The sequence below is a fragment of the Actinia tenebrosa genome, unplaced genomic scaffold, assembly GCF_029948245.1.
Source record: "Actinia tenebrosa isolate PJP-AT-01 unplaced genomic scaffold, QUT_ActTen_1.0 PGA_scaffold2__45_contigs__length_23673736, whole genome shotgun sequence".
Lineage (NCBI taxonomy): Eukaryota > Metazoa > Cnidaria > Anthozoa > Actiniaria > Actiniidae > Actinia > Actinia tenebrosa.
In genome coordinates this window covers 23,621,471-23,642,522 of record NW_028292579.1, presented here as the reverse complement: position 1 = coordinate 23,642,522, position 21,052 = coordinate 23,621,471, and the positions used below count along the sequence as shown (strand labels likewise).

Genomic DNA, 21,052 nt, shown 5'->3' with positions numbered 1-21,052 from the left:
CTCTTGCTTGGGTCTTCAGTAAAGTCTTCTTTGAGCACTTTCTTACCTACCCAACCAATACCCGCAACGATGGAAGTAATAATAGCTGCTTCTTCAACAGTTTTCAATAACGCGGTTGACATTATATTACAAAGCGAGAAGGTTATTACTCCATTTCAGGGATTTTGCTCCTTCTCACGGGCGGCTCCGTAGGCGTGTAATGCGCTGGCTCCAATTTCGCCCCTGGCTTTGCTGCCCGCCATTGTAAGTAGAGGCTACCTGCTGCTATAGCAACTCCTAACGCGCCGATGACGTACCCAGGATTAATGAAGGATTCCTCTTCTCTTTCCTCCACCTTTTCTTCTTTTTTGGCTTTGTTCTTCCTATTCATCTCCGCGAGCTTCTTTCCCGCGGCAACTCTGCCTGGGGATTTAGCCTTGGTGATTCGTTGCTCCTCTTGGGGCTGCTCTACCTTCGACTCTGGTTCACTCATTTATATCTAAGGACTTGAAGGACTTGATAAGTACTTGACTAAGTACTTAAGGACGACTTGGAAATAACCTGGGCGCGACCTGACCAAGTACTTAGGGATGACTTAACTAAGTACTTGAGGCGACTTGATCAGGTACCTCAGCAAGTGCTGCCTGGAAGACCTTTTCGACTTCTCTGTCCTTCTTGAAGTCCTTCCAAGAGGCACCAAAGGTGCCCGCAAGTTCCTTCAAGTCAACGTGCTGAGCCACGTGCAAAGCCGCAGAGGCGACTGCCATTAACTTACCGCACTTCAAAGACAACCAGCCGCAGGTTATCTTAAGTTCTTGGGCGATGACATAGTCCTCGCTTATGTCCTTCCGCAGTTGCTCCACGTCGTCTATGGGCAGCGCAAGTCCAAGCAATTTAGTCGCAAGTCGAATAGCTGAGTCTGCTACGGCGCCCGTGGTCTTACTTGCAAGGGCGGCCTCGTATCTCTTATGGAACTTTTTAACTTCCTCTTCCGACAGCTTATTAACTTGCTCATGGGTAAGTTCCTTGCCTATCATTTCTTTGCACTTCCCAGATGACACAAGGATGTTGAGTTGTTCCTTAAGGTTACTTTCATCTAACTGTGTGGGGACTTAATCTAAGAGCTGCTCAATGTCCATATACATTAGGAATCATAGATTCCAACCGTGTAGGGAAACCTCAAAGAGAAGATCATCTTGGAATGTTGGTGCGTTTTTAAATGCCGCATGTATTCGTGTAACTGTTCCTTGGATATCTCACCGCCGTAGTCAGAAAGGATGGTTTCCAGGTCAGACTTACTTGGAGTATAAAATACTACGAGAGAGCCTATGTTTTCCCTGAAGGGCTTAGAGACGCTGGTAAGCTGCTGCGAGAGCAACCAAACGCTGATATTGTCGTGTCTGCCGCTGAAAGCGAGCTTAACGAGCTCGGAGGTGCGTCTTTTTACGTCGTCCCCGCAGGCGATGTCATCCAATATGAGTAAAGTCTGTGTATCTTTAGGGAATTGCTTATGCCAGAACTTAAGATGGCTGGATAACTCGTTAGGGTCTAAGATATCTACGAAGAAGTCGTCATCTTTCACTCCTATGCCCGTCCAGGTGCGGTTATTCACGTAGGTGGGACAAAGTAGCACGATATAGTCGAAGCGGTATCTAAAGGGTCCTAATAGCTGCTCCACGACGAACTGCGTTTTGCCGCAGCCGGTGGGTCCTACTATCAGAGCATTGCAGGGAATATGGTTCGGATCCATTATATATACGATGGACCCAGTGGACGCAGTAAGAAGGATTGCCGGCGACGCAAAGGATAAAAGAGACACCATAGAAATGCAAAGGGAGGAGATCGATCGGCTGAAAGAGCGCGTGCAGGAATTGTACGATGAAATGTGCGGTCTGAAGCGTGCGGAAAGGTTTGGTGCGCTTTTGACGATGGCCGGTTGGGCGAAGGAAAGCGTGCAGGACTTTATTAAGTATCCCTTATAAGGGTTAATAAATTCTTATTATATAATGAAGTGTAAGGATTGCGACAGGGAGTTCAGTAGCAAACAGGCTTTGCAGTATCACCAAAAAAAGAAGGTATGTTTTAAAGAGGTGGATAACGTCACCACCTGTGGCACTTGCAGCCGGCAATTTAGCAGTAAACAGGCGCTGCGATATCACGTGGAAGGAAGGGTGTGTTTGAAGTCTAAGGAAAGACGCTGTGCTGATTGTAATCGGCTCTTTAGCACGCCCCAAATGTTGCAATACCACCAAGAAAATAGGGTGTGTTTAAAGGATGTGTGTGCGCGCTGCGGGGAGCTCTTAACTGACGCATGGCATCAACATAGATGTCGTGGTAATTATGATTTGGATGTCGTATGCGAGGAGCATGGTGATATCGCTGCGAGATGTTGCCCAGCGGAAACCATAAGGAAGTTAACTCTTCGTAAGAAAGAAATAGACCAACGCTTTACGGAGTTCGACCGCGCCGAAGGTACGCGCTGGGAGAACGCAGAGTATTGGAGTGCGCCCTGTGACGCGTGTGGTGGTTTAAGGAAAGGAGATGATCATATCTGGCAGTGTTTGTGCCCGCAGCATCGTCCACGTGGTTTTAAGGAGTACTTGGATCGTTTTGATGATTGGCATGCTCAGAACATGGAGGTAAGGAAAGCCCGTAAGGATTAGTAAAGCAGGGTTTGCGCAAAGAGTCTCAAAACACACTCTTATATTTATTAATATTCTTTGATTGTTTATTAAGAAGAAAAGAAGAAACATTAATAAATATAAGAACCCCTTTTGGAGAAGGTATGCAGAACTCAATAAGAAAAGAAGAAACATTAATAAATATAAGAACCCCTCTTAAAGGTATATGCTAGCCTACGCAGCCGCCTTCTTTGGAGGATTCCTAATCGCCCTTTCAATATATGGACTGTATTACTTGCGAACTACCTGCCGACTGCATACCGATACCCAAACCACGTAAAAAATACACCTGCCTTCATTGCGACAGGGTATTCTCCGAAGGATCCTTCGTGGGGCATTGGTGCTCCGCGGATCCTAAAGCGCAGCAGACGCGCTTAACTACAAAGAGGAGATGGAGTGACTCTCCTTTCAATGTCAAACTTCCATCGGCCATTTACCTTACCATAGCTGCGTAAGTGGGTGAATTCCTCGCCCTGAATTACGTACCGCACGCAATCCGGCGCCCAAAGGGAATATTCCTTGCCTTCTAAGTCTTTGAGGACTAACCGTAAACGGTCGATGTCTTCGAAGACGACGTAATTTTTTATTTCGTATGCTGCGCCTTCTATCAGGTCACGCCAATGTATCAGATTCAGCCTCATTATATCTATGAAATATTCTTAAATGTGTTGCCCTCGTTTCCGTGGTCTTGAAGCGCTTGCGACACCACGGACAAGGAATGCGGATGCCGCGCGCATAGTCGCTAACGGCGCGGCATAACTCGTCATAGTCGTTGCTGATTAACGTCTTATAACCATTTTCTTCGTACCTTTCTAAAAGTTCACGTTGACTGTCGGAAAGTATACCATTACCTTTAGGGGTTTTCAACTCAATGCAGAAGCCGCGGTACTTTTTGTGGGCATTCAGGATCATTAGGTCAGGTTGACCGCGTTGGTAGCCTTTCTGCCAGCATTTTATGCGTTTGCTGTCAGAATCCTGTAGTTCGCCTAAGCCTGGCGCTATGAGCATTTGAGGGTAAAAGCGGCGTATGTAATCGACAACCTTCTTATGCAGGTCGAACTCGTTTTCTATCTTAAAGATTAATTTGTTGGGTGTGTCAAACCGTCGCTCTATTTCGTACTTACCGGTTTTTCTAAGCGTAGGAAGTACGTCCTCCAAGACCCAATCCTGGAATTTCAGCGCTTTGGGTAACTTTGAACTGAATATCAATTGATACAACCCAGATTCGGAGATAAACACGGCATTTGGTTGCGTAGTAAAGGGGAGGCGATTCACCTCCACCTTGAGTTCGCTAAGCCTTACCTTGTATTTATCACGAACATGCACCTTAATCGCATCTTTTGGGTCTGCGTAACCCAATGCCAGCGCCACTTCCTTTGCTTTGAAATAAAGTTTATCGCCTTGCACGACTTGCAGTTTGGTTTCGTTGTTTTCGAATACGCGAAGCATATTATACGTAAGGAATATTTTATTTTTAGAATGGCTGAGGCAACGAAGTCATTAATAGGCAACGCTCTTTAGCTGATTCATTTCTACGCTCAGTTGCGCGTCCGACACCACGAAAACGTAGCAGTTTATCCTATCGCCGTCGGCCGCACTGGCGTTTTTGGTGCGTTTGATCTCCAATGTTATGCCATCCTGCGTATTTACTAGACGCAAACCCTGACCATGTAGGTCTTCGTCGTTAATGGTGCGCATGTCAATCCATAACGCGTACTTATCCTTAAAGAATTCCTCGGGGCTAATTTGGTCGCCAAACTTGCGCATTGCCTCCCTGTACACGTCTGCGGGCTTTATTCCCTGCGAGTAGACCTTGTTTGGAACGCCGTTTATGTTGACCCCCACGTTAGTAATGTTGGGGTTGTGAAAGGCTTCGGAGTTGCGCTTGCCGGCTTCGTAGGGTTTGGCAAACACCAGCATTAGCCCCGTAAGACTTCTTCGGGGGAGGTTAATACTTTGGTTGATAACCTCATCCGTCTTATCCAAGAAGCTAAATGTCTTATACATCACCACGTGGTCGTAAAGGAATGCCTTTCCGGAGCTGTATTCCATGCCGGCGCTACGGGCCAGCTCTTCGCTGTACACCGTTTCGTACTGTAGCTCTAAGTTGGTAATAGAGTATGGGGTTGTTGTGGTAAGTGCAGTGCTTAGCCCACCAATGATGTTATTAGCATCTGCTAAAGTTACTTCAAACTGTAGCTCGGATAACTGTCTTGGGTAATACACACCGTGATTCGTGATTACTTCAAAGTCCAGTGGTATGACATACTTGCTACCATAGGCTGTCTTTATTCGCTTTGCGTCTGCCACTGCGGTTTCTCCGCTGCCGTCAGTAGGTTGCGTTTTCGTAGGTGTGCGAACCTTACGTAGAATGACACTACCAATTCCTTGTTCTATCCTTTGCGCGCGGTCAAATGCTGTTAACCATAAGTCTTTGTACGTGGTATACAGATCGTACCTATTTAAGTCCAGCAAGGATTCCCCAGCGAACTTTACGCGCATCTTAGAAACAATGTTGCGACCCACGTTGTTAACGATAATCCTTTCGTCTGTGGGGCTTGACTGCACCGCTAGGTCAAACCTTAAAGCCAAGGTACCGGGTACTAAGACTAGGTTATCTGTTAGGCGGGGTACGCCTACGTACAGGGTTTCCCCTGGCTTTGCGCTGGATGGCGTGAATGTGACCCGGTGAAAGGTGCGTTCCGCTTTCAGCCCGCCAACCTGCTTAGGTAATACGTTGGGATTTAACTTTGAGCTTATCATATATAATGGAAGTAGAAGGAACGGATCCAGACTTCGATCCCACCACTGAGGAAGGTCAGGCTGACATTAACGACGGTGATGAAGAACCACTGCTTCCCACCCAACAAGTCGACGATTCCCTAAGGGATAGGATTGCAAAGGCCCTAAGACATCCCAAAGCACGCGAGTACACGTTTCCGCGTGAGCACATAGAGCTTCAAAACATGGGCGAGCCGCAAGCAGCCGCGCGGGAAACCGTAGAGTGGGCAAAGCAGGAGCTAGAGCTGCGCTACGACAACTTTGATGCTGACGACGTAAAGCTCACGGAAAAGGGAAACAAAGTCCTCATAAGCGTCCAAGACTTAAGATTTCCCGACAAAGACCGCTGGACAAAACCGCAAAACCTCTTTGATGAGGAGGGCAACGTTAGGGGTGACGTCTTGAGATTAAGAGGCTTTCAGCGTGCTACTAGAAGCCTGTTAGAAAGGCTGCACAACTTAACCGAAAGGACCAACGCGGAAAAACGTGCCGCGGATCTGCAAAGGGAGTTAAGAGAAAAAGATGTAGAATATGCAAAGCAAGGTCAGCTACTTGCCGATGCTGAAAAGAAGTCCGCCCATCAAGATGAAAGAATAAAAGAAATAGGAAATCAGGTGGATCAGGCCCTGCGCGAATTAGACAAAGCACGGGAGGACTTAGGAGAAGCCCAAAGCTCTGGCGCCTCAGTGGAAGCACTGCGGGAAACGTTGGAAGAAAGGGAGGAGGAATACATGAAGCAAAACCAACGGCTTGCCGACGCACATAGGAGGGAAGTCGAATTTAAAAATCAAGAAATAGCTGAGTTGGTAGACCAAAGAACCCAAATTCGACGTGAAAGAAATCAAACTCAAAGGGCTCTTAACCTCGCCCTGCAAGAGTTAGACTTAATTAAAGACGATACCGATAACCTGCAAACCACCATAGCCGGCTCTTTAGTGGAACGGCGACGGTTAATGGCTGAAATCAATACTAAGGAGGAACAAATCCGGCAAAGAGATCAGGCCATCGAAGACCTGGAGGGACAAATAGAGCGGCAGCAAGAAGTAATCGAGGACCAAACTCGTACCGAGGAAGAAAGGGAAGCAGCTCGAAGGGAAGTAGATACGCTTGAAATACGCCTTGCGGAATTACAGGCGCAAAAGGAAAAACTGGAAAAGGAGCTGGGACTTACCACCAAGGAAAAGGTAAAAAGAGCCCTTTTGAAGTATGGTATTCCGCTGGCATTTGCGGTCGCCATTTCAAGCGTAGTAGGAGTTATCCTATCCACGCTTAAGGCTACGGGCGCGGGCGTAAAGAAATTAGGCAGTGGGCTGACGGACTTGGGAAAAAAGATGGCAGCCGGTCTTCCTGGGCTGCTGGGTTCGGTTGTTTCCTTGGCACTTAGGGCCGGCGGAGAACTGCTAAAGTTTGTGGGCAACAACATTTGGATCTTGGTCGTCGCTATTGGGGTGGTACTCCTGAAGAAGATGAAGGGTTGATCTTATCCTTATGTATTATGTCGGGCTTATCGTTGTCGGGTGTCCGAGGCGTTCTCGACTGGGGATAAGTAAAGATAGTATTCGCGCCGCCCTGATAATGCGGAACTAGTGGTATAGCGGTCATAGTACTAATGGTCTTATGATGCCAGGTCCTGTCGGGGGTGTTAGCGTATCCGTCCGTGCTATTTATGAAAGCATAATAACCAAGATTGCTACTACCGTCAGGGTAAATCTGTAACTTAGCATACTTACAATTGACTACCATTTGAAACGTAGCCATATAAAACGCCTCGGCACTAAATGGATATGGCTGCGCCGAGAAATGAGTAGGACTTCGATTGTTGGTCAATGCCCTATAAGGAGCTAAGGGCTCATCATTCTCGTCAACCAACCTAAACCCTATGATTCCCGCCCGCCCCGAGGTAACGTTAATGCTACAAACGATCAACGCAAGACCTCCAACTTCAACCCACATCCCAATATCGAGCCAGGTGTGATCAGTATACCGCTCATCCCTTAAGTAATAAGCGTAATGGGCTTCCTTCCAATGTGGATTCATATATTTCAGCAAATAAATTTGCTTCTAAAGGCTAAGCACCGTAAGAGTGCTTATGGTCTCGTGGTTATAGGTCGTATCCCTTTGATTTTCTATGCTATTTACGCAAACGCTCCCAATGTCGTCTACGCGTATTTGCAGCTTTACCTTCCCATGGCAATCAGCAACCATGTGAAAAGTCCAAGTCGTAAGATTCTCAGCGCTATTCGTTGGCGGCTCTACGGAGAAATGCGCAGGCTCCCTGTTGTTCGTTTTCGTACGCATAGGCTGCAGTATGCCATTCTCATCCAGGAACCTGAAGCCCACGTTGGCATGGCTGCTCGTGCCAATGCAAATACTACAAAGGATCAATTTCTTTCCTGAGTAGTTCAAATTCACGGACATGCCCGTGCCTTCAACCCAAGATGCCTGGGTGTATTTTTTCTCTCCTGTGTAAGTCGTATAGACACAATCTACTCCAGCTACGTAGGGGTTGTTCATCGCCATATATAATAGCTCAGACCAACGCCCGCGACTGCTAAGCCGGCCTTTAGTAAGTTGTGGTCATATTCCTCAGGTATCGCAGGCAGGACCTTCTTTTTAGGCTTCTTCTTTGGTTCGGGTTTTTCTGCGTGTTCCTTTTTTGGCTTCTCTACGTAGTGTGGAATGCCCTTGGTCATGTCAGAGTTCACGTCATTCACCCCAAACTTCATATCCTTAGTAGCTCGCTGCAGCTTGTTGTTGTAACCCACAACGGAATTGGCGTTGATGACCAAATTACTAGGCATCAACCAACAACCAGGACTCAAGGCATAATCTAGCCGCACTTTAGATTGCTGCACTGCAAGTTGATATCTCTGCACCGACTTAGAGATCTCATTCTCGATAACAGCGCTTTCGAAGAGGACAAGGAATACTTGTTGTGTTTCCTGTGACGCACCGGAGGCATCTACGATGGGGCTGCGAGTGCTAACCTGGGCCCCTAGAATGCAGTAAACAAAGGCTTCGATGCTTCGATTAATCCTTGCGAGATTCTTTAGACCAATGCCCTTTGCGGCAAAGAAAGGCGCCCAAGGATACTTTTCTTTGCTTTCTATGTAGTAAATTAAATTCCCCTTCGTTCCGCTGCCTCCTAAGTCTGAGAATTCGTAGGAACTGGGATACCCCATGCCCGGCGTTTCTATGCTGGCACCAACATACGAAGCATAGGTGTAAGTCTCTCCTAAACCATGGGCGGCACCCTCTTTGTTGCGAAAATCAGGGTTGGTAAGCTTAAACTCATTCCTTAATCGCTCCCATGCGACTTTGTCATATTTGTTATCCTTCGGCTTAAAGATAGTGTCACTAGGAAGCGGTGCTCCTAACTCAAACAATATCCTACGAATAGTAAAGGCAACGTGGAATCTTAGGAAAGGAATATGGAACATATCCGCGGCTATACCACATCCTTTAGTAGCAGCCCAGACAGCAAAGTTCAACTGCTGCGGCCAATACCGCATGTTGGGACCTGATAACCATTCTCTGGATTCTTTCCCCGAGTTATGTTTCATGGCAGTTTCTCTAAAGATGTCTCTGACTTTTGTCTTGAAAGTCGTAGGGCCCACGGGGATTTCTAAGGAGGTAACCATCTTAGCAAAGTCATCCGCTCCACCTTTGTTGTCGTAAAATGGGTAATTCTGGGTGGTCACTAATAGATTCTCTGGGAAGTTTGACTCCTTTTCTACCGTCTTAGGATGCTCGGCGGTCGCCTTTGGCTCCAAGTCCGCATTGCTGTACATTCTGGAGCCTTTATAGTAAATCCCATCGGGTCTTCTTTCGAACTTACTAGGGTCTGCATGCGGAAACATCTTCCTAAATGCTCTCCAATTCCAGTAATCCCGGTTGTCGTGATGTGGCTGCTCCTCAATATCATTCCCAAAAGCGTCGTACATTAGTATATATAATGGATGTTATACCATCAGCACCTCAGTTGTACCCAGATGTTCCCTATACTACACCTAATGAACTAAACGCCGAAAACTTTCGTCTGAATAAAGCGAACTTAATCCTGGCTTACTTGGAAGGGCAGGCAAAACACTATGAAAAAGTTAGAAAAAAGTACGTTAGAGCCCGGAGTACGCTACATAAGATTGCGATAACTTCAGGATCCATATCTGTTGTGTTAACGGGCTCTGGCGTTGCTACTTCGCTTACTGGGCCGGGAATAATCGTTGGAGTTCCTTTGGCCGGCGTTGGGGCAACCTGTGGTATTATTTCTGCTGTTGCTACGGGTATTATGAAAAAGCTATCCACGAAAATATCCAAGCATGACACGACAATAGCTCTATCTAGGGCTAAAGTAAATACTATTACCGATCTTGTCTCAAAGGCTTTGCGTGACAGAAAGATAGACGACGTAGAATTCTCGCTTATTCTGGCCGAAGAAGACAAATACGAGAAATTAAAGACGGACATAAGGAATAAAAAAACAGTCGTAAAAGATCTTTCCGAGGAATCTCGCAAAAAGATTTACCAAGAAGCGAAAGAAGAGCTTCAAAGAAAGCTTGCTCAGTAAACATCTGCTTTGAAAAAAGCGTGACAGGATTCTATTTACATATTGAACGTCAGTCTGGAAATTACGCGTAATCTTATGCCATAAGATTTATGCTAATTACTCATCTTATGGCATAAGATTTATGCTATTCGCTCATCTTATGGCATAAGATTTATGCTATTCGCTCATCTTATGCCATAAGATTCACTATCTTCTCGGAATCCATCCTAACAGGGGGTGGTTGGGGTCAATTTCGTAAAATATTTCGTAGATTACGTCAGGGTAATAAGGAATATCCTTATCCAGCCGACAAAACATCCACTCGGCTTTTGTCATATCAGAAACCTCGGGAATAGACTTACCGGTAATTTCAGACAAAAGATAGGGAATAGCTTTGTAATATTTCCCTAGTTTTAATTTTTTCAGCGTTTTCCGTAGACTTTGCGGGGTTGGCTCTTCTAAATGGTCTATGATTTTCTTCTTTACTTCGTCGCTTAAATATATCGGATGTAAACCTTGGATATGACTCATCCAGTCCCTGAAGTATTTTAATCTCTTATATGGCGTTTTCTTACGACCTCCATTGGCGTAATATTGCTCTTTGGTAGCATTTGGTACGGCATTACGAATATTCTTACCACACTCGTAACACTGTGCTCACGTGTCATCTTCTATTTGCATTTTTTTACCACAACACCAAAAGGGTTCTGGCTTAGGTACGATAACTTTAGGTCTTAGACAAATTATGCAAAAGTCGTTAACGAACTTCTTACATTCGTGCATCGTATATTTATAAGATATTTTAACCTCCGTTTGCGATAAATCTGCTGTACCCGTCTTCGTAAATCCGCGAGTTAAACCCGTATATCTTTGGCATCGATCGCGAGTCCCCCTACCTGCTGCTGCATTTGAGCAAACCTTGAGGCTAATGGTTTCTAATGTGTAGAGTTTAAGGTTCTCGTTTACGGCAAACGTGAAGCGTCAGTTGACCAGTGAAAATTTCTTTAAAATTAGTGGAAAGGAATCGCAAAAATCTCCAAGAAGTAGATAAACAAAAGAATACTTATCTTTGTAGAGAAGGTTTGCAAAAGGTAAAGTGAAGGGATTAACGATAAAAAGGTGGTCACGTTTGATTCATTGCGGGAAGGGAAAACGGGAATCTTAATCTGTCTTGTATTGGCCTGGTACATCAAGTCGAGATAACGACCAAAGGGAGTACCTTTTTTATTTTCCACTAACTTATTTCCTTATTCGTATTCCTTATTTACTCTCTTTCATAATAAAAATATAGAACACATATAGAAAACCAAATCAGCTTCTTTTTAATTTGACATTGTCTTTCTTCGCTTTCACTGTTTCATTTTCTTGCCTCTATCATGAAGACTCTTGTCTAGTCCAAGTTATATTGGGACGTCGACTTTGACTTTAATATGAACGGGAGGAACGGATTGACTGGGATTCTATTATAAAGCTGATTTTAAGGCCTCTGTTACGTAAAAACCTACACGGGAATTGATAACAAAGACAGCCTGAATAAACTGAACAAAGCAATGTCAATTTATAACAATAGCCGTAGTCCATCTGAAACTAATAGTGGCTGAAGAAAGCTGAAGTCGCTCGGTAGCTTCTTTTTCTGTTTGTTATTTTTTTTTTTGTTGTTGAATCCCTGATCACGTAGGAATAAAACATACAATCCAAATTTACAGAATAATAACTTTGATCATATATTTCGATAATTTTCGTAATTCATAAAAAAGGATAGCACGAGGGCTTCATCAATCGGACAAAATATTAAAATCGAAAGATGCACTGCCGAGACCTATGGAAAAAAAAAAATGGCAGTAATGAAATGACCACTCTAGTTCAACAAATCAAATCGCTCAAATGACCTCTCGACCTCTCTCGTCCAATCACAATTCTGTGATACGACATCGTCACTATCAGCCCAAAACCACACGTGGAACTCCATTTTCGTTTTTGTAATGTCATCTTTTTAGAAATACTGTCAGTTCGCGGAGATTATCTTTTGAAACAATGGAAGAAAAAGCGATTCTTACTATTATTATATTTATTGGATGTGGCATTTTCCTTTGCAATGTTGGTAAGTATATTTCTTGAAAGAACTGTACTTTTGCAACTTCCTGTAAGTCAGAATATGATGTAAATTATGTAGTGCCGTATTAAATACCTGATCAATATTATCATTTCCTGTAGAATCAAATACCGATACGAGTATTAAATCATATACTTTATATACTAATAAAGATCAAATGATTAGTCTTTTTACTGCCTGTAAATACCAATGAAGAATAACTTATTCGTATTGAAAATCCATTCGACAGTAATATTGCTATGCAACCAAATCTTCCTTGCTAGAAGAATGATATCGAAAACAACCCTGTCTGTTGCCAAATATTATACTCAAATGATGATAGGCAAATGCCATCAAGCTAAATTAATTAATTATTAATTGATTAATAAGCTTTACGACCCCAGATATGAGTTGATAGGTTTGCGATTGGCGCCCGTACGAGTAGCAAAAGTTTGAAAATTAAACCCCAGGGTCCAGTTCAGTGAATAGAGCTATCCGACGGATAAATCCAACCCAGTCGATAGATTTATTGTATATATCGGCATCGACTTATCTACTGCATAACGATTTATCCTTTGGATAGCGCTATCCACCTTTCATACGACCGGGCCTAGAATGGTAAATTCGATTTATGAATTTGTAAACTATTTCGCCGGGATGTTGGCTGTCATCAAGCTTCTTTTGTAAAAGGATCCTTATTCTGGCGGGATTCCAACCCGTATAGCTAGCTGACAAACAAATATTTACATTTTTTATGTCGAGGTTCTCTTTGATTTCCAGTTGAAGCCAACGTCAGATTACTAAATGGCGTCAAAACCAACGCATTGTATTTTGGGATCCTACAAGTCTATCACAACAATGAGTGGGGAACAGTATGTGACGATGGATGGAATATAAACAACACCAAAGTAGTCTGTAGAGAACTTGGTTACCAACAAGGAATAGCTAAGCATTCAGGGAAAGGATCGGGGAGAACATGGATGGATGATGTAGTATGCACAGGGAATGAGAACTCAATACTCAGTTGTAGACATAGTGGATGGGGATTGGAAGACTGTGATCATTCAGAAGACATCGGTATGGTGTGTTACTCAGGTAACGATATTTATTCTAATTTTTTCTTGTTCAATAACCTAAACAATCGTGCGTTCTGATTGGCTGATTCAGCAGGTATTTTCTGTGTCTGCCAGCGGTCCCGTATCATGACGTCATCCGCTCGCGTGCGTTGTGGAGAAGGACCAGCCAGACGATTACCGACGGCCGCTAAGCAGACTAAATTCTATATGTATGCGAGTACCCTCAGCACTGATACTTTGCCTTTAATGTTTTAGATAAGTTACCAAATCTGGCTTTCAGATGGGCGAATAACGCATTCGCTGATGCTGGACGACTAGAAGTGCGTTACCACGGCACCTGGGGAGCGTTATGCGCGGACAACATCGATCTTGAAGACGCTCACGTGGTTTGCAGGATGATGGGCTACAGCCAGGCTCTTGCAGTTTTAAAGATGCCAATGAGCTCCAGTGCAATTAAGTTCTCGCTAATTCTTAGTTGTAATGGTAATGAGAATTCGACCAAGAAATGCAGCACGGCAGTACTCAACAAAATAAACTCATGCAACACCAACATGGAGTCGTGGATTTCTTGCAAATCGGGTAAGAGAACCAAAACAAGTGTTTTGTGTTTTCATTATTTTTAATAACTTTAGTAATTAGTGGTTTCATTTTCAGTTCCTAAAAATATTTACTGCTTATCCTTTGTACGTACTATAGATGGAGTAGTCTCCTACGTATGGGAGCGTTGCGTGACGACACTAATAGAAGCAGCGTAGGAGACTATAGTGTACATAAGAAACAACGACAGAACAGCCGATGGCTTTTTTAGCAAGTGCTTTACAATAGGAAAAATCCTTAGTTTGAGTGGCAGCGAAATTCATGTGCCTTATCATGCACATTAAATCATTAAACAGAAAAAAAGATCCTGATTGGAAAATGGTGTGAAGATAAAGAGGTCTTTTTACAGAATACGATAACCAGCCAAATGGCGCACCTTTTATATCTCGGATATTCTATAGCAAGACGCTAGTTAGATGCACGATTAACCATAATTGGGTTGTTAATTATCATGGTAACGCATTTTTACTAGAAATTTCAGTTCATGCTGACGCAGCCGTTCGCCTGGTAAATGGTAGTGCCCCTAACGAAGGCCGAGTAGAGGTTCGATACTATGGAATCTGGGGCACAATATGTGATGATGATTGGGACCTTGCAGATGCTCATGTGGTCTGTCGTATGTTAAACTATAGCAAAGCATCATGGGCAGGAACTGCTAAGGTTAAAGGAAGGGGTCCTATTCTATTGGATGATGTACATTGTCGAGCCAATGAAAATACTTTGGCAGACTGCCGTAAGCCGGGTTGGGGTCAACACGATTGTGGCCACAGTGAAGATGCTGGTGTCAAGTGTGGAAATATGACTGAAGGTGAGATCAGTCGCCGATATCGTATCTCGTAGGCAATAGGCGATAGGCGATAGGCGATAGGCGATAGGCGATAGGCGATAGGCGATAGGCGATAGGCGATAGGCGATAGGCGATAGGCGATAGGCGATAGGCGATAGGCGATAGGCGATAGGCGATAGGCGATAGGCGATAGGCGATAGGCGATAGGCGATAGGCGATAGGCGATAGGCGATAGGCAATAGGCGATTCTATGAACTAAGAATATCTAAAATGAATTATGTTTCTTATAGTTTCGCGTCAAAAACACGGAAATTAGTGTTGAGATCGATATCCAGTGTTGTTTGTAGTCGACAACAGGGATCTTAACTATTATTTACCACTAGCTGCGGTAGCGACAATCAACTCTCGCCTCGCGGGTACCCAGATATTACGGACAACTCGCTATATTGACAAAGAAATGACCATCATTAATTCTCGCTACAGTCAACTCTCATTTCAGCGGACAGCCTCAGGACTGTCACTTCATGTCCGTAATAGCGAGCGTCGGCAATAGCGAGAATTAATTACGGCAATGAAGTAACAGTCCCGAATAAGCTGTCCGAGAATTGACTGTATGTGGAAAAGATTAAATGCCTAAGGAGTTTTTCTTATGTTTAGGCTCATACATAAAAACAATTTGTGAAATGGATCGTTTTTGATATATGTGATGACATCATCACGCATGTGTAATTTACGACGATATATAACAAGCATGCATTTAATTAGTCGGTTTGACCGAAAAAAATAAGCTAGATTATAGCAGCTGAGATGAATTGGTTAAAAGTTATTAAGCATGGGTTTTACTCTATCTACGTTAAGCGGTTGGAAAAATATTTAAATTTCAAATTTTCAACTTGTCTTTTTATCCTGGCCTTCTCACCGTTTTCAAAAATAATGCTAAATTTTAATTTGTTCCAATTCACCCTAGCTAAAATTTAGCTTATTTTTGTGCTAAGCTAACCAAATAAATGCTTGTTTATTTAATTTTTTAAATTAAATATGACGACATAAATTGCATAGGTTTGGTGACGTCATCACACATATCAGAAAATTATTCATTTCACACATTGGTCAAAACGTAAGAAAAACCTCTTAGAGATTTTGATCCTTTCCATGGTACCTACCGTAACTGGTAAATACGCGTAAGAACCCCCCCAAAGGACTCGATTATTCGAGTTAAATTAAAATGTTTGCTCATAATTCCTTTCCGTCTTGGAATGACTTTTGGCCTATGTATCCTTTGACTCCGACAATCTTTATGAAAAAGGTATACAACCGGAAATAAATTACAACAAACCTTTGAAAACGAACAACGGATTGAATAAGTTTATATGTTTCCGAAACATATGATGGAACCGTAAATAACCATGTGAGCCTTGTTTTCTATTCTATCATATTATAAGAAAACACCAAATCCTTAGTAAAATGACACTGGAAGTATAACTTAGTTTAACTGGTCTACTTTCAGAGGAGTCGGTCGTGACTGCCCGTCTCGTTGAAAGGAAAGAAAAACATGTTGGTTTCGTAGAAGTGAGATACAACGGGACCTGGATGCCAGTCTGTGATGATAGCTGGGATATATTGGATGCTCACGTGGTCTGTAGAATGCTAGGTTACAAAGGAGCCCAAGCACCAATACGACAGTATCGTCAAGGAGTAAATGGATTATGGATGGGTGGTGTGGAATGTAGTGGCGATGAAGTATCGATTAGTGAATGTTATCACCGTGGATGGACAAACACTCGATGCCGTGGGAACTACTATGCTGGTGTCATGTGTAAAGTGACAAAAGGTAAGTCTTTTTTTCTGATATTTTATCTTCTCTCGTAGAATATCAAACGTTTGATTGATTTTCATTTCACTCATTATTCTTTCTTCCTTTTCTTACAAATACAGATCTTCCACCGATACAAATTCGTTTGGAAGAAAGACCAAAACCAGACTCTGGTCGTGTTGCAGTTCGCTATGGTAATATATGGGGGTCAATATGTGCAAGAGGACTAGAGATGAAAGATGCTCTGGTGATATGTCGTATGTTCAGCTATCCCGGAGTAATTTCTGGGTACATTTCTCAGTCTGTAAATGGTACTATCTGGTTGAGTAACCTGGAGTGTAATGGAACAGAGAAGTCAATAGCTGACTGTCGTCATCGAGGATGGGGACAAACCACTCCATGCACTCATGACAGCGATATTGGTGTTAACTGTAAGGCAGGTAAGGAAAATAGTTTTACTTCAAAAGTTATTTGTATGGACGTAACTCACAAAAACTAAATCGCATTGAAACTATTGCCTTAGCATTGAAAATTAGAAATGAGAAATGAGAGAAGAAAGAATAAAGTAGAAAGGAGGGAGAAGAGAGGGGAAAGAAAAACCAAGGTGGCGCAGCCGTAAAAATGGTTCAGTCTCCAAACCCAAACCTCCAAATTTAGAGAGTATTCAGTTCCTCGCTTTGACTATGAGAAGCTGAGTTAGAAGGTTATAAAAAAAGTTATTGTTAGAATACGTGGATCGTAAGTCTATTTTCTTCATTTTCTAACACTATGAACACTATTGCCGTTCGCAGCTGATGCTCCTCGGTTCCAGATCAATGGAACCAACGCCATCACGAAATCAACGGTGGAGATCTTGTTGAACAATTCACTGACAATTGACTCTGGACTTCAAAGGTACGAGAGAATATCGCAATTGCGAACCAATTAATCTACCACCCCGCCACCCCGCCACCCCACCCACCACCCACCACCCCACCACCCCACCACCCCACCACCCCACCACCCTACCAACCCCCCAACCCCCCAACCCACCAACCCCCCACCCCACCACCCTACCAACCCCCCAACCCCCCAACCCCCCAACCCACCACCCCACCACCCCACCACCCCACCAACCCACCAATTCAACCCACCAACCCACAAACCCCCCAGCCCACCAATCAATCAATCAATCAATGCTTTTTCTATATATTTGCCAAACCCTTTTTAGTTTGTATCAAGTGGCAGTGGAAAAAAGAAATATTGAACAACGTTTGAAATCCTATGAACAACCACAACCCTTTGTCTACAATGAAGTCAACGATTCTATGGCAACACATATGGGTAACGATAGTTACATTTCAGCAGAGATTCTAAGTCCTATCACGAACCTCACGATTGGTGACGGTCAGTATTACCATGGTTACTACAACGCACCATTAGAACCCGGTTCAATGTATAGAGTACATATAAGGATCGTTACCATGGCAATGGAAGGGGTGAGTGGTGTTGCTTGTATTTAGCTATTTTTTCCCTTTTTTTAGCGGAAAATGGTTAGCATTCCCATGTTGATTGTTCAGGTTCATTATGGCGTGAAAATAATTGATTTAACAGTTTTCTTTTGGGTTTCAGGAACAAGAAAGAGTTAACGGCCACTCAAACTTCGTAGCATTCACAACTAAAAGCAATTCGATGGCTTCTGTGAAAGGTACCTACTAAGTAAGAAGTACAAAAGGACATTTTTAGAAATAAAAACGATAAGAACAATACTCAATGAAAACATTTGCACTCAACATATGCATAAGGCTCAAACATTGGAATTCAATTCTTGGGGTGTATCGGCCACCTGACTCAAACTCCCCACCAGATATAAATGACAATGAAACAGCCGACATGTTGGTTGAACTAACACGAAATGCTATTGAGGAATGCTTTGTTATCGTCAACCAACATGGCGGCTATGACGTAATGTACATGCACCCCAAGAATACTGACAAGAACATTCAAATAGTCAAGATCCTAAAAAATGACCACCAGCAGAGATTCGTCTAAACTTAGGAAAGAACACATGCAAATCACAGAGAAATCGTTGTTTATAAAACCTTCAGATAGAAAGTAATCAAACTAAAACTTAATTATTGAATATAACATTAGGAATTTATTTGTTTGATATTCCAGGTGTGACAGACCAGGAGACTAAGAAAAATACTTACAACAACGCTGTATTAGGATTTTCAGTGATCTTAATTCTATTGGTTTGTGTTATTGTTGGGCTTATCGCTTACTGTAAAATAAAACTAAAGAATACAAGAAAAAAATACAAGACTGCCAGTGCAGCAGGTAAGTAGCAGGATAGAGCTGGGTTAGGGGGGGGGGAAGATTTATTGAAATAGTTGTTGTTTATAAATCATTATTGAGTTCCAAATTACCTCTGTGTTACTAACAGACTCATTTACATAGGGTTAGCCTCGATTTTGTGCAGAACATTCCAGTGGCGGATTTAGGGGTGGGTTTTGCGGGTTGCAACCCCCCAATGAGAACCATCGTGATTTATTATATATTATTACTTTTTCATGACAACACCAACAGCATCGCGAGTTTTATTAAAACAGGGGTGCCGAACACATTTCGCTCGCTTTTTTTTCTATACGCCGTGTGTGGGACCTGAAACAACCATGCTCGCCTGCAGCAAATAATCATTATCATAAGACCTACTTCCTCAATCAATGCTATAACCCCCCCTCCCCTTTGAAAAAAATCCTGGATCCGCCCCTGTATTCACGTGTTCCAGTCAAGGTTCATCGAGTTTCAAAGTGTTTGTATTGTCGAAGTTGTGCATTCTTTACTTTTCCGTTTGTATTTGTGAAGTATTTAAATACTGATTCAAAGCTAGCCCTGATGAGTAAATTAGTTTGTTATCAAGGACCACAGCGGTAATATTTGGAATTAGAAACTGATATGTTTCTTACCCGGCCTTACATTACGTACCATCGATATAGATCGGTTTAAGATGGTTGCTACAATTGTAGAAATAATTTTGGCTTTACACCTTGGAATCTATGAATAACAAGATAAACCCGGGTTTGGAATTTACAACTTTTATCTAATTAATGCAAGTTTCAAGCAAGATGGAAATCAATCTTCGAATAATCAACTGAATCTTTCAATCTCAATAGGAACGCATGAGTTGGTTTGACTGTAAAACTGCTACTAGGACGAGACAAAAAAATTCGTCTTTTTTGTCAAACACTATTGAATTGATCATTCAGTCATTATATTTTCAATTGTAAATTAATAATAGGAATACTATTCTCACTGCATACATAATTGGCGTGTCACGTAGGAATTTAGCAACCCCCCATATATGGACATTGGAGTTTGCGCAGTGCAGGTGTAATGCTTTGCGACCCCTGCATATATAAGCACCACACCCAGATCCTTGAATCATTCCGTCGGAAGCTGCCTAAAGAGAGAGTAGAATATTCACCCCACCCACCTCCCCTGGTGGCGGTTGACGACGCATCGCATGCTATTCGCATGCTCATTGCCAGCAGTCGCGGTCACCTTCCATATCTTAATTCCCGTGACTCGGTAATGAGTATGCCGTGAGGATAAAATACTAGACACTCATGATAAAGAAATGAATGACGAGTATAATATCAGGAAAAATTTTGGACAATTTTTCTTGTAGAGTTGACAGAGATTACGAACCCTGCAGAGCCAAATGGACAACTTGATTGTTATTACCAACCTCTTGATCGAAAATACGAATCAGCAGAACAAAAAGAAAGTTGTGATTATGAAAATGTTACTGGACTTAGGATGCAGCGTTATCAAGTGCCAAAGCCTGTCTTAACGGTAAGAATCCTATCAATTGATATCACATAAAGGAAGAACCATGTGGATAGGAAAGGTATATTATATCGGATGGAACGCAATCGATAACCACGCCATATAATTTGATTGTCAAAGAAAATAGACCTTTTGAGCTTGAATAATCAAAAAACAATGCCTCCAAAGTTGGACTTATATGCTCATACTTTTACCGTATTTTATCAAGTCCATGCAACCTTGACTCAGAACTTTTGTTTTGGGTCACCAAAGCGAAATTTCAAACGTCTATGCAAAGTATTTTTCAAACGCTACGATTATATCAAAATAAATCAAAGTGTTCAAAAAGGGAAATTTTTTTTACAGTCGGAAAGATTTGAATCTGTAAAGTATGGTGCTATTTTCAACCACTAAAAAAGTAATCAAAGTCGCATCGGGTAATCACCATCGTGAGAGTAAATTGGGGGGAAACAAAAACGCAAATCCTGAAAAAGGTCGTTAATATTAATTTTTCTTTCTTTTTTAATAGGATAAAGAAAATGATACAGTCGACGGGGAGTTATATGAAAACCTTTGATTAGAAAAAATCTCTATGACTTGGCAGAGGGAATTAGTTGGCTCTTTAGTCCCTGTGAACCATCCGTACATCATTTGCAGAGTGATTCAAACGTTTCTAAAAGAACACTGTTTCATTGGTAGTAGATCGCTTTTTCTTAAATCTAGCTAGTTCACAGCTCTATAAACAATAAACTTTAAGAAAGCAAAAATGTATATTTAGTAACTGGCGTTGTTGGTGGACGACAACAACAACAACAACAACGACAACAACAACGCTATTTGTAAATTCACTAAATAATTCAAACTACATGTCAATAAAGACAAACAAAATA

General features: G+C 42.6%; 1 protein-coding gene across 2 annotated transcripts in view; it reads left to right on the top strand.

Annotated features, from left to right (window-relative positions):
- The window catches only part of LOC148909639 (scavenger receptor cysteine-rich domain-containing protein DMBT1-like), a 34,069-nt gene extending 13,017 nt beyond the window's left edge, over positions 1 to 21,052 (top strand). The window contains exons 1-12 of one of the 2 annotated variants that reach the window (XM_089033795.1): positions 11,755 to 12,088; positions 12,860 to 13,174; positions 13,411 to 13,734; positions 14,225 to 14,560; positions 16,047 to 16,370; positions 16,475 to 16,792; positions 17,144 to 17,246; positions 17,563 to 17,830; positions 17,964 to 18,039; positions 18,510 to 18,671; positions 20,023 to 20,189; positions 20,692 to 21,052. In XM_089033795.1, the coding sequence (XP_088889921.1) occupies positions 12,022 to 12,088; positions 12,860 to 13,174; positions 13,411 to 13,734; positions 14,225 to 14,560; positions 16,047 to 16,370; positions 16,475 to 16,792; positions 17,144 to 17,246; positions 17,563 to 17,830; positions 17,964 to 18,039; positions 18,510 to 18,671; positions 20,023 to 20,189; positions 20,692 to 20,739 (2,508 nt within the window). In that variant the 5' untranslated portion in view covers positions 11,755 to 12,021 and the 3' untranslated portion in view covers positions 20,740 to 21,052. Of the gene's footprint in view, positions 1 to 11,754; positions 12,089 to 12,859; positions 13,175 to 13,410; positions 13,735 to 14,224; positions 14,561 to 16,046; positions 16,371 to 16,474; positions 16,793 to 17,143; positions 17,247 to 17,562; positions 17,831 to 17,963; positions 18,040 to 18,509; positions 18,672 to 20,022; positions 20,190 to 20,691 lie in introns of those variants that run through there. The other variant, XM_089033796.1, reaches the window with a different exon arrangement.